The sequence below is a fragment of the Bactrocera tryoni genome, chromosome 1 (genome assembly GCF_016617805.1).
Source record: "Bactrocera tryoni isolate S06 chromosome 1, CSIRO_BtryS06_freeze2, whole genome shotgun sequence".
In the NCBI taxonomy this organism is placed as follows: domain Eukaryota; kingdom Metazoa; phylum Arthropoda; class Insecta; order Diptera; family Tephritidae; genus Bactrocera; species Bactrocera tryoni.
Window position 1 is genome coordinate 40,953,749 of NC_052499.1, and position 22,631 is coordinate 40,976,379.

At 32.2% G+C, this 22,631-nt stretch overlaps 1 protein-coding gene across 8 annotated transcripts; it reads right to left on the reverse strand.

Annotated features, from left to right (window-relative positions):
* Positions 1–4,839: 4,839 nt before the first annotated feature.
* Positions 4,840–19,034, reverse strand: LOC120767010 (Na(+)/H(+) exchange regulatory cofactor NHE-RF1). 8 transcript variants are annotated; one of them, XM_040092829.1, is made up of 2 exons: positions 18,820–19,034; positions 4,840–5,684 (listed from the first exon to the last, which is right to left on the reverse strand). In XM_040092829.1, exon 2 carries the CDS (start codon positions 5,627–5,629, stop codon positions 4,895–4,897), a length of 735 nt encoding a protein of 244 aa, XP_039948763.1. In that variant the 5' UTR covers positions 5,630–5,684; positions 18,820–19,034; the 3' UTR covers positions 4,840–4,894. The 8 variants fall into 8 exon arrangements, with proteins under 8 accessions (XP_039948763.1, XP_039948765.1, XP_039948759.1 ...); XM_040092831.1 differs by lacking the exon at positions 18,820–19,034 and adding an exon at positions 18,464–18,635; XM_040092825.1 differs by lacking the exon at positions 18,820–19,034 and adding an exon at positions 18,397–18,476.
* Between the last annotated feature and the right edge of the window lie 3,597 nt (positions 19,035–22,631).

A 22,631-nucleotide genomic window follows, 5' to 3' on the forward strand; every position in this document is an offset into this window, starting at 1 on the left:
TTGTTTTTCTGACAGTTGGGGGAATAGATAACAAAAGTGATGGGGCATATACGAACGCGGGAAATGAAACCATTGGAGCAATCAATGGTTGCTTCAATTTGACATTTTTGTTTGTTGGCATTCTGTGGGGTACGTTAAATGTAAAATATTTTGTTCAATAGATAATAAGCTGACCAAACTAAAAAATGACAATGTCATTTCCAAGGTTCAAAACTATAAATAATATATTTAAAATAAACATTAGACATTATTAACTTTATAACCTGCTAATGTGTATTTTAAAATCTATAATCTTTCAAACTGTCATAATAAGAGTTTAGTTAGATGTACTTAGGCTGTGTGCCAAATAGTAACAATCTTCTGTATGTTGACTTGTGGTGAAAAAATTCCCTATGATTAAAGCAAATGTTGCCATACTATGACGAGTTCTGTTACGAGAATAAAATAGAATAAACGATAAATTGGCAACATTTTAATTAGACAGCGAAATTAGTAGTTGCCAGAATGTTCGAGTGGCGAAGTTTACCCACAACAGCGGGTTGAACGCACAGAAATTGACTCGGATTTCATCTGGCCAAGGGCTATTATTTCGGAGATCTAACCCCGTTGTTAATGATCTAGTATATAAGGGCTGCCGGATTGTGCAGCACACATAGTTCTAGTTAAAGTGCTGCTGTGATAAGAGCAATTGAGATATAAATGAGATTATGTTAATTTGGATAATGAGTAGTAAAGCGTTAGGTTGTTGGAATTGGAAATAAAGAGTCATCTAATTGGGACTTTCGTTTAGCATTCCAGTGATCGAACTAAAGAGTGAGTTACAATGTAGACGATTTATCGGGAAATCCGTTACAATATGCTGTGCCAAATGGAAAATAAACTATTGACAGTTGAAATTCAAAACAAACGTAATTTTGTCGTTTGATGGTTTGCCTTGGTACTAAAATTATTTAACATATTCGTAAATTGAATTTAATGAAAAGCAACTACTTTGCTTGCTTGCTAATAAAAATATTAATGAAACTAGAAAAAATTAATTCATTTGGAGACTTGTTATTAATTGAGAATTTTAGGCAGTGTACTGCCTGCTAATTCTCTTATCTCGATTTTAGTTTGAAATATTTCGGCTTAATAACAACAATAAAAACAACAGGAAATCTAGAACTTTCTTTATTTAGAGTATCATTTCACAATTTTATAATTATGAATTGACAACATATTTTATAACATACTTGTTATATTTGAAGCGGTTTTCTTAAATTCGTTTATTCCTGAATGCATTCATTCTGTATTCATTATTATTCGTATTAAATACAAAAAAAAGGTGGCCCTTAATATAATAGTTTTAATAGTTAGCTAATTTAATAAAAACATTTATCTTGCAAACCAAAACGTCTCAACGTTTGGTTAAAAAAAGAAGTTCTTTACCGTCTTGGTATCTTGAGCTTTTCGTTATGTTAACTAAAACTTAACGTTATCTATGACTTAACTGAACGATGTCTGCTTATCAGACATTGAGAAAACAACCCTTGTAGCCCTGACAGACGTGCAAAATTAATGCGCCTTAAGCAACGCTAATGGGTATTGAAATTTTATGGTGACAGACGGCAGACTTTTGCATTTAGACAGCTGATAGTGAAATTTGTTTATTTATTAAAAAAAAATAAGTTAAATAAAAATGAGTAAAATAAATTATTAATAGGAATTTTGGTATTTTTGGAAAATCAATATAAATTTTACGAAAAAATTCGTTTATTATTAACTACGTTAAAAGATAATAGAGTGAAATTAAAAGCAATAATTGATTGTAATGCGGAAAAAGTGTGCGAAAAAGTTAAGAATATTGGAAAAATGGATAGCAAATTGTGCGCCGTTTATTTTCTGCCATCTAAAAATATTAAAATTTGCTTTTGTTAATATACTTGCACATAATTTAATTAGCAATATAAAACTGCTTACCTTTGATGCTGTGAACGCAAAAGAGGCAGCAGACTTCAAGCGACATCTGTCAAAAAATAGCAAAAATCGGCCATTTTTGAGCAGTGTTGCCTACTCAAATTTGATAAATTCAGCTAAATGCACGAAATTCTTGTGCATTACAAACTTGCATTAACATGGGTCAAATGCGCAAGTAAATGTAAATTAAGTCCGTTAATGCATATTAGCGCTGTCGTCTGTCAGGGCTATTAGTCTTTTTGGGTACATTTTAGAATAGCATCCCCCGATTTCGGGGGATAAAATTGTTATGTACATATAGAGGAGGTCCTCCAGATCAAGAAAATATGTACATATAGTTGCCGCTGACTTATGGTTTTTGAGATATTTGCATTTAAAGTTCAAAAATTCAACTATTTAAAACGCGTGTTTCTCCGATTTATAATTAATTTTACACTTATATTTTAAACTTTTTTCACTAACACCTCACTAATTCGTTTCTACCATTTATTCTATGTTAAATAGTGCAAAAATAACTTTTATACAATATTTAACTTTTGTTCAATTATTTTTGTTCACACAATAATAAAAGGGTTGCATTCTAACTAAAAAACAGTTTTACCTTACGTACATATTTTACAGAAGAATCAAAAGAAATAAAAAAAAAAACAAATAATACCCCAATGACAGGAAATGAAAAACCCATTAGAGGAATTCTCTTGCTCTTGCAAGATTGCATATTGCAAAAATCCTATACCGAAATATAAAAGAGTACGAGAGCACCCATTGCAGAATCTAGTGATATATGAACGGCTGATTCGGTCAATTTATTGTAAATGACTATTGTGTATGGCTATAGTGGATTGGCGCACCTTCTGCATTCATTCTTAACAAAAAAAACTGTAACAAATCTTTATAATTTAAATAGAAATTATAAAATCTATTTAAAATTTACCTTAATCAAGAAATTAGCGTCAAAATATGTATTTAAGTAAAAAGCACAGGGTTGCAATTATTTTTTATGTGATATTGCACAAAATGGGTTTTGGTCTGGCATATTTTACAGCCATTGTATATAATTTTCTGCGTGTGTTTGTTGTTGTGCCGGTGCACCAATTCTTGCACCGTGTAAGGGTTTTGCAAGAGCAAGATAATACCCCTGTTAGGTTTTCGCATAGAATTCCTTTCTGCGTTGGCGGGGTTCAATAACCCCGGTCGGACCACCACCTGGGCGTGATCAGTTCTTTCGCGTTGAGCTCCTTTGTGCATTGGCGGTTTTCGGCCGCGCTTTAAAAAAATAACCCTGGGGAATTCTCTTGCTCTTGCAAGATTGAACGATGACACAAAATGCAAAATTTCATACCGAAATATACAAGGCCAAGAGAGCACCCATTGCAGTATCTAGTGATATATGAACGGTTGATTCGGTCAATTTATTGTAAACGACTATTGTGCATGGCTATTGTGAATTAGCGCACCTTCTGCATTCATTCTTAACAAAACAACTGTAACAAATCTTTATAAATTAAACAGAAATTATAAAATCTATTTAAAATTTACCTTCCCCAAAGATTTAGCGTCAAAATATGTATTTAAGTAAAATGACAGCTAGCACAGGGTTGCAATTATTTTTTTACGTGTCATTGCACGAAAATAAACATGGGTTTCGGTCTGACATATTTTACAGCCATTGCAAATAATTTTCTGCGTATGTTTGTTGTTGTGTCGTTCCACCAAGAGGAAAATTCTGCAATTCTTGCACCGTGTAAGGGTTTTCCAAGAGCAAGAGAATCCCCCTACTGTATTATTAATCCTCAAAACTAATATTTTAAATAAACTACCTTCTGAAATCACACAACTCTTTTTATACTCTTCAACCCTAATCTCAAAATTAATCATCACCGTTTAGGTATAGGACTAATACTATTAATTCAAACTTTACAAATTTGCCTACTAACAGGTATAATAGCAAAAAGATTCTGACATTCGGTATCGCCACGAAAAACGTCAATATTTCACTTTCATCATTTCATTTCATTTCTATAATAATTGTAATGGGGTGCCGCTCAACGTTTTTAATTAGGCATGCCAGGTTTTGATGGGAATTCCCTAATCCATCTGCATGTAAACTACAGAGAAGTATTATATACTGGTAATTTTTGTGTTATGTTATAATTTTTTTCTTTTTCTCCCAAACATTCCTGAAATAACTAAATTCTTTGTTTCAAATAATATTAATCGAACTAAATCCTTTGCGATTAAAAGAAATATTGTTTTATATATGTATGTTAATATTTTATGTAAATATAAAAAAAGTAAGAGTAACTTCATTTTTATTAAAATTTATTTATATATCTCTATATTATGATATTTAAAACTAATGCTATTAAATAAAAACTTTTTATTCCAAAATATCATACATATTACATTCAAAAAATAGCTAACAAAATTCAAATTTCTGAACATATCGCATATATTAATTTGAATATTTGCAACCATGAAAATAATCTCAAAATAGAAAGAAATGCAGAGCCGAAAGAAACCAGCCGAGTACTAGCGGCTTGGTTTATTCGTCATTCGTCGTCATCTCCTACAGAAGAGTCCGTGTGCGAACTGGCACTGAGTTGTCATATTTTCACTTTTAACTATCAGAATTTTAATTTTTCTTCTAAAGGGTAAAGGGTTGAAAATCTGGTAACACCTATTTTGGCGAATAAAAGTAAACTATAAATGTCAAACTTTGGGGAAATTGTAAAATAGAGCTCCCAAACTATGTATTTTGGATTGACAATTTTTACACTTCGTAACCATCAACTAGACATTAAATAAAACACCCCTATTTCGTCACAAATTGACCCCTATATTCAGTATGTTCTATGATTTTCAAATAAATTAATTTACATCTCTCGTAAGCCATTTGTAACAATTAAACCATTGTTTTTATTTAATCTTAAAAAATTCAAAGTTTCTGTATTATCTCAAACTTCTTCTTTAGATCTACAATTTCATTTTTGGGATCATATTTTTTCTTAGATAAAAGTTTAGCCCTCATTTCTGCTGCGGTCATTGGAAGTTCGAGTCCACCACTTGAAGCTGTACTAGAAACCTTTATACATAATTGTGGACGTGTTTCATCGTCCTTCTCCAAATGCATTTCATTGAAATTGTATGCGGTAGTCACATTGTTTTGTTCATCTTTATTGTTGTAATCGTGTTTCTGTGTTGTATTTGCATCATAATTGGTAACAGGCTTTCTCATAATCATATCTCCACTGCTTGCATTTGATATCTGTTTTTCAACTTCCAGTTCTTTTGAATTTATTTTTTCATTAAAAGACTTTGGTAATGGTGAAGACTTTTCAGCTGCAAGTTCTTTAATAGATTTGTCATCAACTATTAATAATCTCACTTCATTTGAAATGGCCTTAATTCGCTGCACTACGTGCTTGTGAGACTCTTGACTTATGTTTACACCATTAACTTCAATGATACGATAACCTTCCTTCAATCCCGATACTTCTGCTGGAGAATTCACATCAACTTTCCCCACATATTGTCCGGGCTTTATTCTCTCTGAATGCAAATTAAAGCCATATCCTTCAAAATCTGAACGTTTTACAATATGACAAACCTTAGTGGAAGATATTTCTGGGTAAACCACATCGCGATTTTCGTTATTTTCACTACGATGCATTTCTTTGTACGTCACATATAACACAGTTGATAAGCCACTTGAAAAATTGAATGGTCTGTAAAAATAAAAAAAATATATAGGTAGTCAATTAAACAACAATCAAATGCTGTGTTTTGATTTTTCATTTAAAATAAGTAATTTGTGTCTCTAAAGTTTAGTTCAGGCAGAAGTGAACAATAATTAATACCGGAAATCATCGCTACAAAAAGCATTTACATATGTATCTATTTTAGTCAATACCACACACTATTAGCATGCCACACTCTAATTAAATGCTCTCTGGGTTTCATTAAAGCATCTGACATACTTTATTAATTTTAGGCACATATATACACTGTTACTAAAACTGTTACTAATTTTTAAGATAACATGCTGGCCGATATACTCGGTATAAAGTTACCAGGAAGTTCGTAAATCTTTATATTATATATATGGGAGCTAAGGGAAGTACTTGACCCGATTCAACCTACTTCTGGTAATCAGACATACCATTATCAATAGAGGATTCTTTTCAAATTTCAATTACCATACATATCGCACACATTGACCGATATTTTCGGTAAAAAGTCAACTATAGGCATTCATTCTGTACCAAGAGGCTGGACAAGTTTTGGTTAGTCATAAGATGACACACATAAAAGGCATTATTCATGCGAAGTTTTATTCCGTTATATTAATTGGTGCCTTATTTGTATGCCGAATGCAGATGGACTTTCAAATTGTATTACTTGGGAAGGGTATTATTAGTCCGATTTCGCCCATTTAAGGTCACCTGCGCGTTTAGTTGTTGATTTATCGAACTTTTAATAGTTTTTAAGAGAATTGTTATATGTACGATTTCGACTATTTTCACACTTTCATAAGGGTTAAAAAACTGTGTCCTCTGTGGATTTATGTGGTATAAATGTATTGGTTTGGAAGATATATACATACATACATACATCAAACTTATTGGTGGACGGGGCCACGCCCACATTAGAAAGATTTTCAAACAGAAACTGTCCCTCCCTATTGTGATTCGTTGTGCCGAATTTGAATTATTTATCTTAATATACATACGGCTTTGTTATGCCACTTTATACGATTCAAATTAATGGCTTATAGTAGGCGTGACACTGGTCCGATTACGCCAATATACAATACCTTCTTATGGTGCTGATAAACAAGTTTCATGAAGATACTTGTCTTATTTTTACTCAAGTTACAGCTTGCACGGATGGACGGACAGTCACTAACTTTCAACTCTTCTCGACATCTTGATCATTTATATACATAAGTCGGAGCGCTAGTACTTGTATTTTGTATGTCGGTATACATGCGTAAGACGGAGTGCTAATATTTTGTAAGTAACTCTATGTGGCAGAGCGTTATTTGAAATAGGCGAGGCATAGGCGGCATATATTACGGTACTATAGCTTGTAAATGCGCAAATAAGCATAGTAGCAGGAATATAGAAACTGTTACTGCGTGAGATCTGATCGTATTCTGCGAACAGAGTGAAGAGAGGGTTGGACCGTTAGCTACTTTTAGAGCAATGAAGGGGTGCGCAATAATAAGGCGCTATGTCCTCGCAGGATCAGTTCAAGAAGTGATCTTGATTGGAACAGAACTTGCTGAGCTCGTATAGTGAAAATAAAAAGTGAAGTGATCGTGTTATAATAAAGTTTAAAGTGATACAATAATAGGGAATCATCTACGAATGAAATCCCCGACATATACTTACATACATACAGTTTGTCAAGAATGTGTTTACACACGAAAAATAATCACATTTTTTCAACTTCATTAGAAAAATATATTAGGGGTATTCTCTTGCTCTTGCAAAACCCGGTGCACGGTGCAAGAATTGCAGATTTACAACCGCACAACAACAAACACACGCAGAAAAATATTTGCAAGGGCTGTAAAATATGTCAGACCAAAACCTATGTATATTTGCGTGCAATGTCACGCAAAAATATAATTGCAACCCTGTTGTAGTTGCCATTTTACATAAAGACATATTACGTCGTTAAATTGTTGAGGAAGGTAAGTTTTAAATAGATTTTAAAATTTCTTTTTAATTTCTAAAGAATTTTTACAGTTTTCCACAAATATGAATAGCGAAGTTGCGCCACCAGCGAAGAGGAAAAGGCAGCAGCCAAACAAAAAGTGGAAGGAGAGTGAGGTGCACTCTATAATAGAGTTTTTAATGGAAGAGGCGGAATTTGAGGTAAGTTGATTTTTTTTTTAATTTTTTATTTAATTCGGTTTTCTATTATTTCAGGCTCCAACTGCGCAATTGTTTTATAAACGATTTTTACATAACTCGCAGTTGGATGTCTCATGGGATCTGGTGCGGTGGAAGGTCCGGCATTTGAAGGCGCAGTACCGTAAAGCCAATGACTGGCTCGCGTCAACTGGTGCAGGATTACAAGATGAAGCTGACGGCAGAACCATCGAAGGTTAGTATTATACAGATATTTTAAATTTATTGTAAATAAAACATTTTTTTTTACTAATTTCAGCAAAAATTGCTAAAATTTGTCCATACTACGACCAGCTGAGGGATATATTTGAAAAGCGGTTGCCGGCCACGCAACCGTTACTGGTTGAAAGCAACCTTCCTTCGCCTCAGTTATGTCCAGTTAGTCCTGCACCAGAATTCGAAGCAGAATTCTTGGAAGAATGTGTACCTGCTGCGCCATCAAATGCCGCATCTCCGATCGCACCGATCTCCACACCGGTATCAACATGCCAACGGTCAATCCGTCCTCCGAAATCATCCGTTGGACAATTGGCGGCTATCCAAGCAGAAAAAATTGCTATGGAAGCGAAAAAACTGGAGTTCGATAAGTATAAATTCGAGGAGGAAAAGAAAATTCAAGAAAAAAAGTTAGACATTGAGTCAAAAAAATTAGATATAGAGTTGAAAAAAATAGAAACTGAGGAAAAATTCAAAATGTTAGAATTAGATGTGAAAGAAAGAGTAGCTATGTTTGAAATTGAAAAAAAAATATGAAAATAAAAACAATTAAATATACTAAATAACATTTGTATTTATTTATGATTATTCATGGCAGTTAGATTATTTCTTTAGGCTTTGTAAGTATGAACTTATATAAATAGTTATATCAAAAATATAGTTGGTATACCTAATACCAGTAGTATAACATACATATATTACTAATTAACGTTTTATTGATCACCAAACATTATTGTGTACAAAGATATGCGCTTGGCTTTTGCCTCAGTTATTCGGCGGCCATTTTCATGTGAAGGAAATTCATCTGATTCTTCGTCGTTATCGACAACTATATTGTCTACGTATTCAATATCGTTAGAAGTAGCTCGGAAGATGTTATGCAATGGGTGCTCTCGTGCTCTTGTATATTTCGGTATAGTATTTTTGCAATCTGCAATCTTGCAAGAGCAAGAGAATACCCCTATTGCTTTTTACTTCAGTTTAACTTATTTTTTTTGTTCGGTTATATTTACATACAGTACAGAATTGGTAAAGAAAACGGGAAATTCAATGGAAAAGCAAACAAAAAACAACAAAAACCAATATCATTACATTTTGTTAGTGTCAAGAAACACTTTTCACAATGCGTTTTTTTCATTACTTTAGCATGTGTTACACGATTAACAGTACTTTACCGTTGAGTATTCTTCGCCACGATACTTAAAATGATTTTGTCAATTAGTTTTTGCTTTGTTCACATCTAAAATTCCTGATATTATTTTTTTTAAATGCCGGACAAAAGGTTATCGTTTGAAGTGGTTCAACTATTGTACTATAATAACAAATTGGGTAAAAGAGAATTATCAGAAATGTTTTCAGCAACTCCCAAAACAGTGTATAATGTAATAAATCGCGCGGAAAATGAGGGAAGGCTACAACCAAAGCAAGGAGGAGGCCCGAAGCCAAAAATTACTAAACCTGCACAACGCTTAATGATTCGGAAACGACCCTAAACATAAGGAGTATAATATAAAGATGTGGCTCCTATATAATGGCAGCAAAGTAATAGATACACCTGCCCAGAGTCCGGACTTAAACCCGATAGAAAATTTGTGGGCGTATTTAAAGAAAAGAGTCGCTAAACGGCATCCAAAAAACATGACAGAACTTAAAACCGCAATTCTGGAGGAATGGCAGAATATATGTACCTAGCAGCTACGATATGGAAAAGTTAATTCATTCCATGAAAAAAAGACTACATTGTGTTATAAATGCTAAAGGTTATCATCAGGGATAATGGGATGCCCCAAGAATGATAGAATACAAGATTACGACACTAGTTTACAGTTAGTTTTTTTCGGTTTAGCTCTTGACAATTCTTACAAAAACAAATACATTGTTCAACAATTTCGTGACGTAACAGTTTTGCGTTGAGAAGAACAAGCATAGAAATGCATACAAATTGTAAACAGAAAAGTAAACACTTTTTGAAATCCCCAAAATAATATTAATTCATTCGTCTTTGCAGGAAAATTTTCAGTGGAATGTTTAGAATATTGTTGCGAAAAAATATGTATATAATTAGTTTTGGGCATACCCACAATAAATAGAGTAGCATGTGTGGAAATTGTTCAAATGAAGAAAACCAGTGTAAGTGTACTGTTGTATTTATTTAAATTTCTAAGCATAAATATTGTTATGTTAATTTTTTAAAATGAAATGTGCAGTGGCTTATTGTAATAATTATTATGCAATTAAAGGATCGAAAACGAGTTTTTTCAGTTTTCCGGCCGATTTAAAAGTTGCCAAAAAATGGGTGTTATTTTGCAAAAGAAATGATATATTTAATACTAAATTAATAATTTCACAATTCTTTTATCGTAATTTCATACATCTGATACATCTGAACTTATAATATACATATGTATATATTTATATACAACCCAAGCAACGTCTTCTCCATTTGAAACACAACTTAATAGACAATTTTATTATCAATAGGCCGATATATTTCTTTAGAAATGATTCAAATCTTTTCACTCAACAATATTCAATCGCTTCACTTCATTCTTCTTGGATTGGGCAGGTTTTGACGTTTTGTAATTGGAATGACTGGAACGGCCAGATTGAAATTATACCAAAAATATGTATATGTGAACGGAGGAATTTGTTGCCGCTGTTCAAGATTGTTAATAAAAATTTAAAACAATGAAAATCAAAGAAAATGCGAAATTTAAATATATTTCATAAAACGTTTTGTAATTTGATGCATAATAGAATAAATTTTCAATTGCAAATGATTAAAAACATTTAATAATTGAGAACTAACAGGCTTAATTCACCTTATTAAGTATTGAAAGATCAAAAGTCAGTTGTTTTAATATACCATAAAATCATAAAAAAGGATTTAAGTAGTTTCGCCATATATTAAAAGTCCAATATATAATAATTTGTAATCGTAATAAATGTTGGGTTTTTTAATTTAAATGCCCAAAAATTATTATTTTGTCCAATCTGGCCATAATGGAAAATGTTATAAAAAACGCTAATTTTGAGGCGCTCTCACACTGGAATAAGTTTAACATCCCTTTATCCCTGGCTATGCTGTGGCTCCCGACAAAGTGAGAGCGGTAGCAAGAGTAAAATTAAATGCTACGAGAGTAGCGTAGTTTTTCAAACGCTGCTTGTTACTATTCACAACACAGTCTAATCAGGAATAATGGGATGGCCAACTCCTCTCTCACTGGAAATGAGAGAACAATTGCTAAACGTCAAAACCACCTAAACTTTGACAGTTGACTGGATTGGGGAGGTTTTGACGTTTAGCAATTGAAAACGAGCGACGGCCAGATTGAAATCTTACCAAAAAAATATGTAAACGGAGGAATTTGTTGCCGCTGTTCAAGATCGTTAATAAAAATTTAAAACAATGAAAATCAAAGAAAATGCGAAATTTAAATATATTTCATGAAACGTTTTGTAATTTGATGCATAATAGAATTAATTTTCAATTACAAATGATTAACAACATTTGATAATTGAGAACTAACAGGCTTAATTCACCTTATTAAGTACTGAAAGATCAAAAGTCAGTTGTTTTAATATACCATAAAATCATAAAAAAGGATTTAAGTAGTTTCGTCATATGTATATTAAAAGTCCAATATATAATAATTTGCAATCGTAATAAATGTTGGGTGTTTTAATTTAAAATGCCCAAAAATTCTTATTTTGTTCGATCTGGCCATAATGGATAATGTTATAAAAAAACGCTTATTTTGAGGCGCTCTCACACTGGAATAAGTTGGGCATCCCATTATCCCTGGTCTAATTTTGGCGTTTCAACAAGTAAGTTCTCATTTGATAAATATATTAATTACGAATAATTTTTATAAATATACTTATGTATATATAGAAATCAAGACGATTTTTTTAACATAAACTTTCTTTTTTGCAGATTAACAATCCGTGAAAAAATGATTGAAGTAAGTTACAAAAACGACTGGACATTGCTGGCCGTGATATCACGTTAGACAAAAGAACACAGTAATACAGTAGATAACCTTTTCGTGGTAGCTTTCTGAGGGGTGAATAGCGGCCATCTTGCATTTTCAGAGGTAGCAACGCAGTGCTGTATATATTGAGGCAGTAAATACTTAGCAAATTTATTCTATTAAATAACAAAAACTATAAACGTTGCTTAATATAAAAGGAAATTATTTATTAATGACATATATTTACTAATATCTGATTTAAACGCCATAGTGTGTCATGTTTCGCCCATAAAATATCATTTACTGATAGTCAGATATTCTTTATGTAGTGAGTTCTTATTAATAAAAAGCAGCCCTGTTTTTAGATTTCTCGGTGGTGAGTTTTCTTCTGAATGTATTTGTTTTCAATTGACAGACAGAAAACATAAAACGGTTTGTATTCGTAAGTTTTTGAAATATTATTACCAATAATTTTAATTTAGAAAGAAGATATTTAGGCATTTGCAGCTGAATTTTTTTATACATCGTTCTAATTCTCATCCGTATACTATTTTTGATAATTTATTTTTCAATATTTAAGTTTTGCATTTTCCACACTACCCCAGAGGTTTGCAATAAAGCGCGTTGCAGACTTTTTTTAGGGGTTCGGTTCCCCGGTAGGCCTATTTTCACCTTTTTAACTTAAAATAAACATAATTAATAATTTTCATAAAAATTTAAATAAAAATATTGCACAAAATAATTTAATAATTAATAAAGATTTCTAAGCTCTCACAATAGATGCATCCAAAATCCTACAACTCTATTAAATATATTAAAATACAGAAGCTAACTTTTAGAAGGGGGAGATAGTTACCTATGTGAAATGCACAAAAATTTGATGTGCCGAAAATGAGGGCTGCCTACCTGCCTATTAAAAATTCTTAAAGAAAAATATGTTCTAATTCTTATAAAAAGTATTTTAAAACCTCGGGTTGTGAATTTTCGCAGCAATAAAAAGGGTCTACAATTTTTAATATAAACTTTATTATTAACACTAATATGTATTCTTATTAAAAACTTCGACATATCTATCTTTTCAAACCCAATTTCCAATTGATGTTTTCCTATAACGGCTAACGAGTTGTCAATTTGTATATGCCAAACGACAAACCCAGGATTGTATCCTACTGCATGCAAAAATTTGGAAATACTTGAAGCGTGTTTAAAAATTGCACAAAAAAACAACTGATTTAACATTAAACAACAACTAATATCCCAATAAAATTGAACAGATATGCAAAGTAATTCAATATAATCACATGACATCGAGATGTAACAGTGAGCAGCGTTGGAAACAACTGTCAACCAATAGCTTTCAACTAACGAATTTTACTAATATAATATTTTTTTCTTTACTACAGGTTCCCGATTGTTGCGTGATAAAGGTTTTGAGGTGCTACTCCAACCATATTTAATAAACGTCGAAGGACAAGGCATCGCTGGGTCAGTGTTTAAGACCTTACAAATGGGCGATATCGATATATGACCGAAATTGTAGAAGCATATCGTGCGCGTGAGGATAAATTTGTGGTAGTTATTGCAAATGAAAAAATGTAATAGAGATAAAAAGAAAAAAATATTATAGTTTGCAGAAATTTAAAATTCATCTTGAAGTTCCGCTACAATGAAAATATGTGGTCTTTATCCGCGGCGTTATTTTGGGTGAGATGGCAAAGGATCTTGATGGTTTTTGGATGTGTGTAAGAAACAAGAAAATTAAGAAAAGTATAATAAAACTTATTGTTTTAAAGTTATATATATACCTGCGGTTTGTGTTCTGTTTATATAACTTGTAATAATATGTATATTCAGGTTAAAAATGACAAGACAGTTATTTATTAATAACTTCGAAAGTCTATATTAACAACACGTATTTATAAAACTGATTATTCCGCACACGCTATGTATACATACATATATGGCTTTAATTAAATTTAACAATTAGTTTAAGGGTGTATTCTACTCTAGAATTTTGAAAAAAATCGATTTTTTTCATATATTTAAAGTTTAGACCCTTAAGAACATATCCTCCAAAGGATTTTTAAAAATTAAAATTATTTTAAGAGCTACAGTTACTTTAGTGACGCAGTACCTAGCCCGGTTCGGCCGTATCGAATTTTTTAAACGCGTTTTTCTCGAAACTACTTTTTTCCACATGGTACCGGCATTATCTCAAGTTTTATACAACCGATTTACTTGAAATTTTGTGTGAACCTTCTTTATATAATCCTTTATCGTTCCTACCAGCATCGTCATCAAAATTTTTGTTTTTAAATATTTAAAAAAAATTCAGGAATTTCAAAAAAACCTAAAAAATGATTTATATTTTCAGGCAGTCGCCATTTTTCAAAAAAAAAAATTTTTCGTGTTTCCTGAAATAGGGACTATAACAGCATCTTTACTGATTAAGAATTTCTTTTGATTTTTTTTTCAGACCACCAGGAGAGTCAGGATCAACACCATAAAAAAATAGATAGTAAAAATATTAATTTCCTTTTTTTACGACACTTTAAAAATTACCTGAAATTCATGCTTCTAGAGTAGAATACCCCCTTAAGTAAATATGATTTTACAATTAAATAAAAATAATAGTACAAAAAATACTGAATTTCATTTAAAATAATTGAATTTGTTAGAAGTAACAAATGGGTAACAAATATAATAAAATATCGAGGTAACAGATGAGCTTGTTACTGCTAACATGTTTATATGTTAAAAGTAACAAACTGCTAACCAAAATAATAACACTAACAGAAAATTGAGTAACAAATACCTTTTTTTATGCATAACACATAGGTAAGCTAAGCGCTAACAAAAGTATTTCTTGCCTGTAATAGACTGTAAAGAGATTTGATAACAAATGTTTGTCATTCTATTAGAACAAGACAGAATGCCATATTTGTCATTGGTTAGAGCGAGATAATCAACAAATGGCGAAGTCGCTTACACGTTTGCTAACAGATACCCGTCTAGCAGAGTTCTTTCTTCTTCTTCTTAATTGGCGTAGACACCGCTTACGCGATTATAGCCGAGTTAACAACAGCGCGCCAGTCGTTTCTTCTTTTGGCTATGTGGCGCCAATTGGATATTCCAAGCGAAGTCAGGTCCTTCTCCACTTGGTCCTCCTCCACTTGGTTTGGAACCCGTCACGTAAAAAAAAAACGCCCCCAGTGAATAGGTATAACCAGCAGAGTTCTTTACCATTTTGAAATTTCATATTTGTTATCGACATATTTATTTTCATTCCAGTGTAAATACATACATCTCCATATAACGAAAGGTAAGAGCTGATTGCAGGGGTAAATGGATGCCCAAATTATTCCACTGTGAGGGGGCCTCAAAATAAGCGTTGTTTTTATAACATTTTCTCTTGTAGTCAGATCGAACAAAATAATAATCTTTTGGGAATTTAAATTAGTGCTCATTTAATATATGGAGAAATTATTTAAATATTTTTATGGTATATTAAAATAACTGACTTTTGAACATTCAATATTTAATAAGGGCATTAAGCTTGTTAGCTCTCAATTAGTAAAGCAAAAGTTTTTAATAATTTTCCATTGAAAATTAATACTATGATCATCACAGGACAAAACATTTCATCAAATACATTTATATTTCGTGTTTTCTTTAGTTATCGTGGTTTAACATTTTATGTAGTGGTTTAGAGCGAGGCAATCTGGCCATCCGACGTTTACAATTGATAAACCTCAAAATCTTCTGAACTTTGAAAGCTGATCGAGTTCAGGAGGTTTTGACGTTTAGCAATTGCTCTCTCACTTCTAATGAGAGATAATCTCTGAACAAGCGGAAAATTGTTCGTCCGCGATCTTTCATATCCGGCAATACGAAAAAAAAAGATATTTGTGTGCGCACAGCTAAAGATAAAATCAGGGATAATGGGATGCCCAACTTATTCCAGTGTGAGAGCGCCTCAAAATAAACCTTTTTATAACATTTTCTATTATGGCCAGATCGAACAAAATAAGAATTTTTGGGCATTTTAAATTAACACACCCAACATTTATTACGATTGCAAATTATTATATATTGGACTCTTAATATATGGCGAAACTACTTACTTCCTTTTTTATGATTTTATGGTAAGTATATTAAAACAACTAACTTTTGATCTTTCAATACTAAATAAGGTGAATTAAGCGTGTTAGTTCTCAATTATTAAATGTTTTTAATCATTTGTAATTGAAAATTAATTCTATTATGCATCAAATTACAAAACGTTTCATGAAATATATTTAAATTTCGCCTTTTCTTTGATTTTCATTGTTTTAAATTTTTATTAGCGATCTTGAACAGCGGCAACAAATTCCTCCGTTCACATATATTTTTGGTATAATTTCAATCTGGCCGTTCCAGTCATTCCAATTGCAAAACGTCAAAACCTATGGGGATCTCTTTATCTCTGCTCTTCATTTTATCTCTGCTTATAATTTTTTCCAGAGAAAGTAGTTTCGCCATATATTAAAAGTCCAATATATAATAATTTGCAATCGTAATAAATGTTGGGTGTGTTAATTTAAAATGCCCAAAAATGATTATTTCGTTCGATGTGACCACAATTGAAAATGTTATAAAAAACGCTTATTTTGAGGCGCTCTCACACTGGAATAAGTTGGGCATCCCATTATCGCTGATGATGAGAAACTCTTTTCTTCTCTTTTGGCAACAAAACACAATCAGGGTCCCGTCAATCAGCAGTTAGTGATGTCCTGAACACATAGAGAGCAACACGACATGACTGCACGATTACCACAGCACAGAAGCATAAAATTCTCTTTGTAAAATAACGTCAGGTTTGTTAAAGGTAGGTAAAGTTAGAAATATTTTTAATTTAGCGAGAGCGATAACTGAGAGCTACACTGTCGTGCAGCTGTCTAAATAACTGTGTCCTTAAGAACGTGTTTATTTTAATATTTGACAAATGTCGCTTGCAGTCTGTCGCTCTCTTTGTGTACAACAAATGAAACAGACCGGATGCTAGAAGAATAGCGCTAAAACTAACGGATAAATTCAATGCGTTGTTAAAATTCTGTAGAATAAGATGTCGGTAGCTTGTAAAATTAGTTATATATGTATATGGGTGCTGAGGAACCGAGCACCCAAAAATAAGGCACAATTCCGATTTTTTTGGCGCCGCGATCTGAAGGTACCGTTGAAAAGAGGAAGTCCTCCTGATTAAAAAATATATAGGATTATGTGTACCGCAAACTTTTCGACTTTAAAGTTCAAACATTTCAACAAGTTTTTTTTTTTATTTTAGCACAACACACTTTATGCACATTTTTCACTTCAAATTTACTTAGTTAAACTTAATTACGCGAAAGTATTAGCTCGACCAGCGTTATTTTTTTAAAGCGCGCCCGAAGGCCGCCAACGCAGAAAGGAGTACTACGCGAAAGTACTTCAGTCATCCCGATATGATATAAATTTTATAATATTATCGTAGGTTTTACTTGTGTATATTAATATAAATCATATATTATACATATACATATGTATAAGGAAAAAGTGTTCACAACTCAATTATAGCTTGAACAATGTTAGAAAGTATTTTTCAGTATAGATAATATAGATAAAAGAATCACGCGAAAATACAAATAAAGAAAAATCGTTGAAAATTATACATATTTGGTGTTTAAGATGTGGCAACGTTCGTTTTCCTCATAACCGTAAACAAACTAACCTTTTCAACGATGAGAGCGCTAAGTGATTTTTAAATTAATAAATATAGCTAAAATATAACAAAATAAAAGTAAAATATGAACTTATTTCAATCTTTAGAGTGTATATTTAAATATACAAAGTGAAAAATGTGGAAAAATTTAGTGAAACATTGTGAAATACTAAGTGTTATTAATACAAATTTTTGAATTTTTAATCGGGAATATTTTAAAATATATAAGTGTTAGAACATTATTTTTGCATATTCCTCCTCTGGGGATGCTCCGTACATACCCTATTTTTACCGAAATTCGTGTTTTTTACCCGACCGCCAAAGTAATCGGAATCGTGCCAAAAATAATATGGTTAACGCGCCATTTGCATACCTCAGTGGTAGTGTGGAAATTGCAAAATACTCAAAAGTTATTTATAAAATGCCGAATCTAATATTTTTCAGCAGTGGCATCATTGGCAAATGTTATAAAAAATGCGAGTTTCGACAGCTCTCTCTCGAATCAAAGAGTTTCGTATCAATTTATCTATCATCTTTAACACAGCGCTATACACGACATATGTACATGTGTGCCGATCGTAAAAAATCAAACCTTTTCGCCAACTTGTATTGGTATGCGCACAAGCCTATACACAAGTAAATCGCAATAGAACACATACCGATCGAACACATATGAAATTAATAAGAAAATTTTAACTGCCTTCGTCGACAGAATGCCAGCAGCGCACTGTTCAATGCACAATTTCACTTAATTCTTTCACACTGTCGTGTTTTTACACCAAATAATGTCCGGATTCACTTAACTATCTCATATTTTAAAATGGTAGCGAGTAATATTTTAAGTATTATAAAAGTCTATTTGCACGTTTACGTATAAACTGAGTCACACGGTTGGCTTGATCTTTATTAAATCAAGCTTACGCCAACCCTAAACCACACCTTAAAATATAGTTGTTAATTTCATCATGCAAAAAATCGGTATGGAAGTTATATCCCAAAAAAAAATTCGTATTACCTTTTAAAAATAAATTTTTCTGCTCAGATTTTCAATTATAAGTGTTTTCTTATTGGAAACAAAACTGAAAATCGATTGAAAACAAAAATTTCAGCCAACAGCGAATAAATCGGACACAACAGAACGAGCACATAAGTCAAATAATAATCCACTCAAAAAAGAAAACGACGAAATAAGAAACGAAAGAAAATCAGTGGATATTGGTATTGAGACATTTATACAACCTTACGAAAAGAAGAAACGACTGGCGCGCTGTTGTTAACTCGGCTATAACCGCGTAAGCGGTTTCTACGCCAGTAAGGAAGAAGAAGAAGACATTTCTACAAATGTTAATTCACCATAGAGTTTTAAAACTGAAACCAAGAATGGTAATAGATAGACGGCAGCGTTAATCCGGATTAACTGCACTAATGCATTGGAATTCAGGAGTTAGCGAAGTGAACCCCGTAGCTAACTCCCAATTAATCATCAAAATTTTAGAGTGTTAGTTGCAATTTCTTTGGCAACATCGTTAAAAATGGCCAATTGTAATCTATTGTGAATGAAAAACAAGCAACACACCTGTTTTAAAATTTTTATTAATGAAACAACATCTTGATATGTTTTTATAATAAAAAATAATTTTGTGACAATTGCAATAACAACCGCTATATTTATCTTCTATCCATTTTCACTGAAAATATTATAAAACTAACAATCTGCTGTTTGTGAGAGCTTTATAGCGGGATTCTGTAACCAGTCTCTAGTCTCTATTTGAGACATTTTGAGGCAAAGTCTCAATTTGAGACTAGTTACTAAACAGTCTCTAGCGTTAGTCTCAAAATATTGAGACCTGGTAGTTAGCAGGTAACAAAACTAAAAAGAACTCTTGTCTGCCATTTTGAATATACTGAATAGAGATCATCATAGATATTAATCGATTGTCGTTTCTTTATATTTTGTAAGCAACTCAAACACGAAAAGGTTAAAAATAAATCAATTTTACATAAATTTCGTAAATATTATGAAACAAAGTCAACATATATTTTTATTTTCATTGATAATTATGTTTTTTGACTATGTTATAGAAAATTTAATATTTGTTATCGACATATTTATTTTCATTCAAGTGTAAAACATCTCTGAATAATGAAATGTAATAGATTTTGTGACTGTCACTTACAGAATAGCAATATCATCTCAAGTCTCAAAAATTGTCTCTAACTTAAAATCTCAAATTTAGAGACTTGAGACTGTCTCAAGTTACAGAATCGCACGGTTAAGCCGTCTGTCACCTACAAATTTGGATCTGATTAACTGTGCGATTCTGTACTGTGATACAGTCTCAAGTCTCTAAATTTGAGATTTTAATAGCGGGATTCTGTAACCAGTCTCTAGTCTCTATTTGAGACATTTTGGGGTAAAGTCTCAATTTGTGACTAGTTACTATTCACTAAACAGTCTCTAGCGTTAGTCTCAAAATATTGCCTCAAATTTGAGACCTGATAGCTAGCAGGTCACAAAACTAAAAAGAACTCTTGTCTGTCATTTTGAATGTACTGAATAGAGATCATCATAGATATTAATCGATTGTCGTTTTTTTATACTTTGTAAGCAACTCAAACACGAAACGGTTAAAAATAAATCAATTTACATAAACTTCGTAAATATCCACGAAGAATAAAGTATTTGAATCGCCTATGGAAAGGCCATCCAATTATTCTTCAAATATCCCTAGGAAAACCCAAAAATTATTTAATGTCCAATCAGAGGGCGAGGAAATAAATTTTATGACAGATGCCTATTTAGGCTACCCTATTTAGACCTAACTTTAAAAAACGGGGATATTGTCAAGTTCCTTATAGATACGAGAGCTAATAAAAACTTTGTCTCCGAAAAACTTTCAAAAAATTCAGAGAAATTTGAGTGTCCTTTTAAAGTTCTCTCAGCCGAAAGTGAAGTAAATATAACCCATAAATCATGTGGACCATTCTTCGGAATTATAGGTATTACAAATGATTTTGATTTCTTTATGTTTCCTACTTCAAAATCCTTTGATGGCATCATTGGTGATGATACCCTCAAGGAATTGGGAGCAGTCAAAAATAGGAAAAATGTCACAATAACCCTCAAGGATGTGGTACTGCCAAAATAATAATAAATATCCGCAACTTTTCGGACCAGTCTCCGACAGTGGGACATTCGATACAACTGCATTAGAACAACAAGTGAAGAGCCGATCTATACAAAATCATATCCTTATACCATGTTAAGACCGAAAATTTAAAAGATTAGATTACATTTAAGCATTTCATAACCCAACAGTGTTCTTACTGCCGTTGAAAAAATTAAAAACAGGTGTTTTTGCCATTCAAATATTTACATCGCTCAATATTTGTCAAAAGAAAACATTGTCATATAGTATTTTGTAATAAAAGCCGTATTATTTCAAATATTTTCCATATAATGGAAATAATGGACGCATTTTTTCATTTGGGAAGTCGATTTTCAGCAGTAATTAGATTCATTGCTCTAATAAAAATTTGTTTGTTTAAATTTTTTCCTTTTTGTAGTGTCTAAATCAGCTGTGATAATGTAATAGATTCCCAATGCTGCCAAGTAGATGGCGCAAAATCAGAGTCACAGAGAGATTTAGCGTGGATCAGTTTCAAATCACTCCGATCAAGTGATTTTGAACTGTCATTTTTGTATGGCCACTCAACAGCCGAAATCGTGTGATTAAGTGTCGGTCTGAAGATGGTATAACCCAACCCAATGTAGAAAAACAAATAACAGAACTTTTAAACAATGGTGTAATAAGACCTTCAAAGAGTCCGTACAACTCCCCATTGTGGATTGTTCCAAAAAAACCAAGTTCATCAGGAGAGAAAAAGTACAGAGTAGTTGTAGATTTTAAACGACTAAATGATATAAACAACTCTCTCCCTAGCTTAGCCAAATGTAAGTATTTTACTACACTCGACCTTACATCCGGATCCCACCAAATCAGGATGAAGGAAAGGGACATAGAAAATACCTTTCTGGCCTTTTCTGCAGCCAATGGTAAATGTGAATTTACTAGATTGCCATTCGGTTTTAAAAATGTCCCTTCCATTTTTCAGAGAATGATCAATAATGTTTTCAAACCGCTTATAGGAAAATTCTGCTACGTTTATATGAGTATCGACGGCATTATAACAATAGGGAAAACTAAATAACAACATTTACAAAATATTGAAGATTCACGCTTTCGAATAAAAAAAAAACTTTTAAATTAGGTCAATCTTGAAAAATCTAATTGTTTTTAGAACTATGCGAATTTTTTAGGTCATATCGTTACGGGAGAATGTATTTTGACAGATTTTGAAAAAATATCCGCTTTTAAAAAAAGTTCTGCACCTGCCCTTTATTCTGACGATAAATGCGTCCAATACTGAAACCGGAGCAGTTCTTTCACAAAGGATAATTGGTCAATAGACCCATAACTTACATATCTAGATCACTCAATAAACCGAGGAAAATTACTCCACAATACAGAAAGAAAAGCTCGCCATAGTACCAGGAAAAACAAACGTAGTCGCCGATGCGTTATCACGGCTAGAAGTTAATACCGTAGCATTCATAGATGACAATTCACAACATAGCGCAGAAGAGGATAACTCAAAGCTCATTCCTCACTGACATATTTAAAAATCAAATTATATTTACAACCATAAAAGAAAAAGAAATTATACATGAAGAACCTCATCCAAGGTTCCACAGACACCGCCTTAAATGTGAAGTTTACGATAAGGAAAACCTAAGTAAAATCTTGAAAAGGTCCTAAACGCAAA

Excerpts from the sequence above, each read along its gene's own strand:
- LOC120767010 (XM_040092825.1), bottom strand. The coding sequence starts at position 18,476 with ATGTGTTCGATCGGTATGTGTTCTATTGCGATTTACTTGTGTATAGGC. Across the intron at positions 5,685-18,396 it reads CAATACAAGTTGGCGAAAAG|ACCATTCAATTTTTCAAGTG; the intron begins GTTTGATTTTTT and ends TTATTTTTACAG.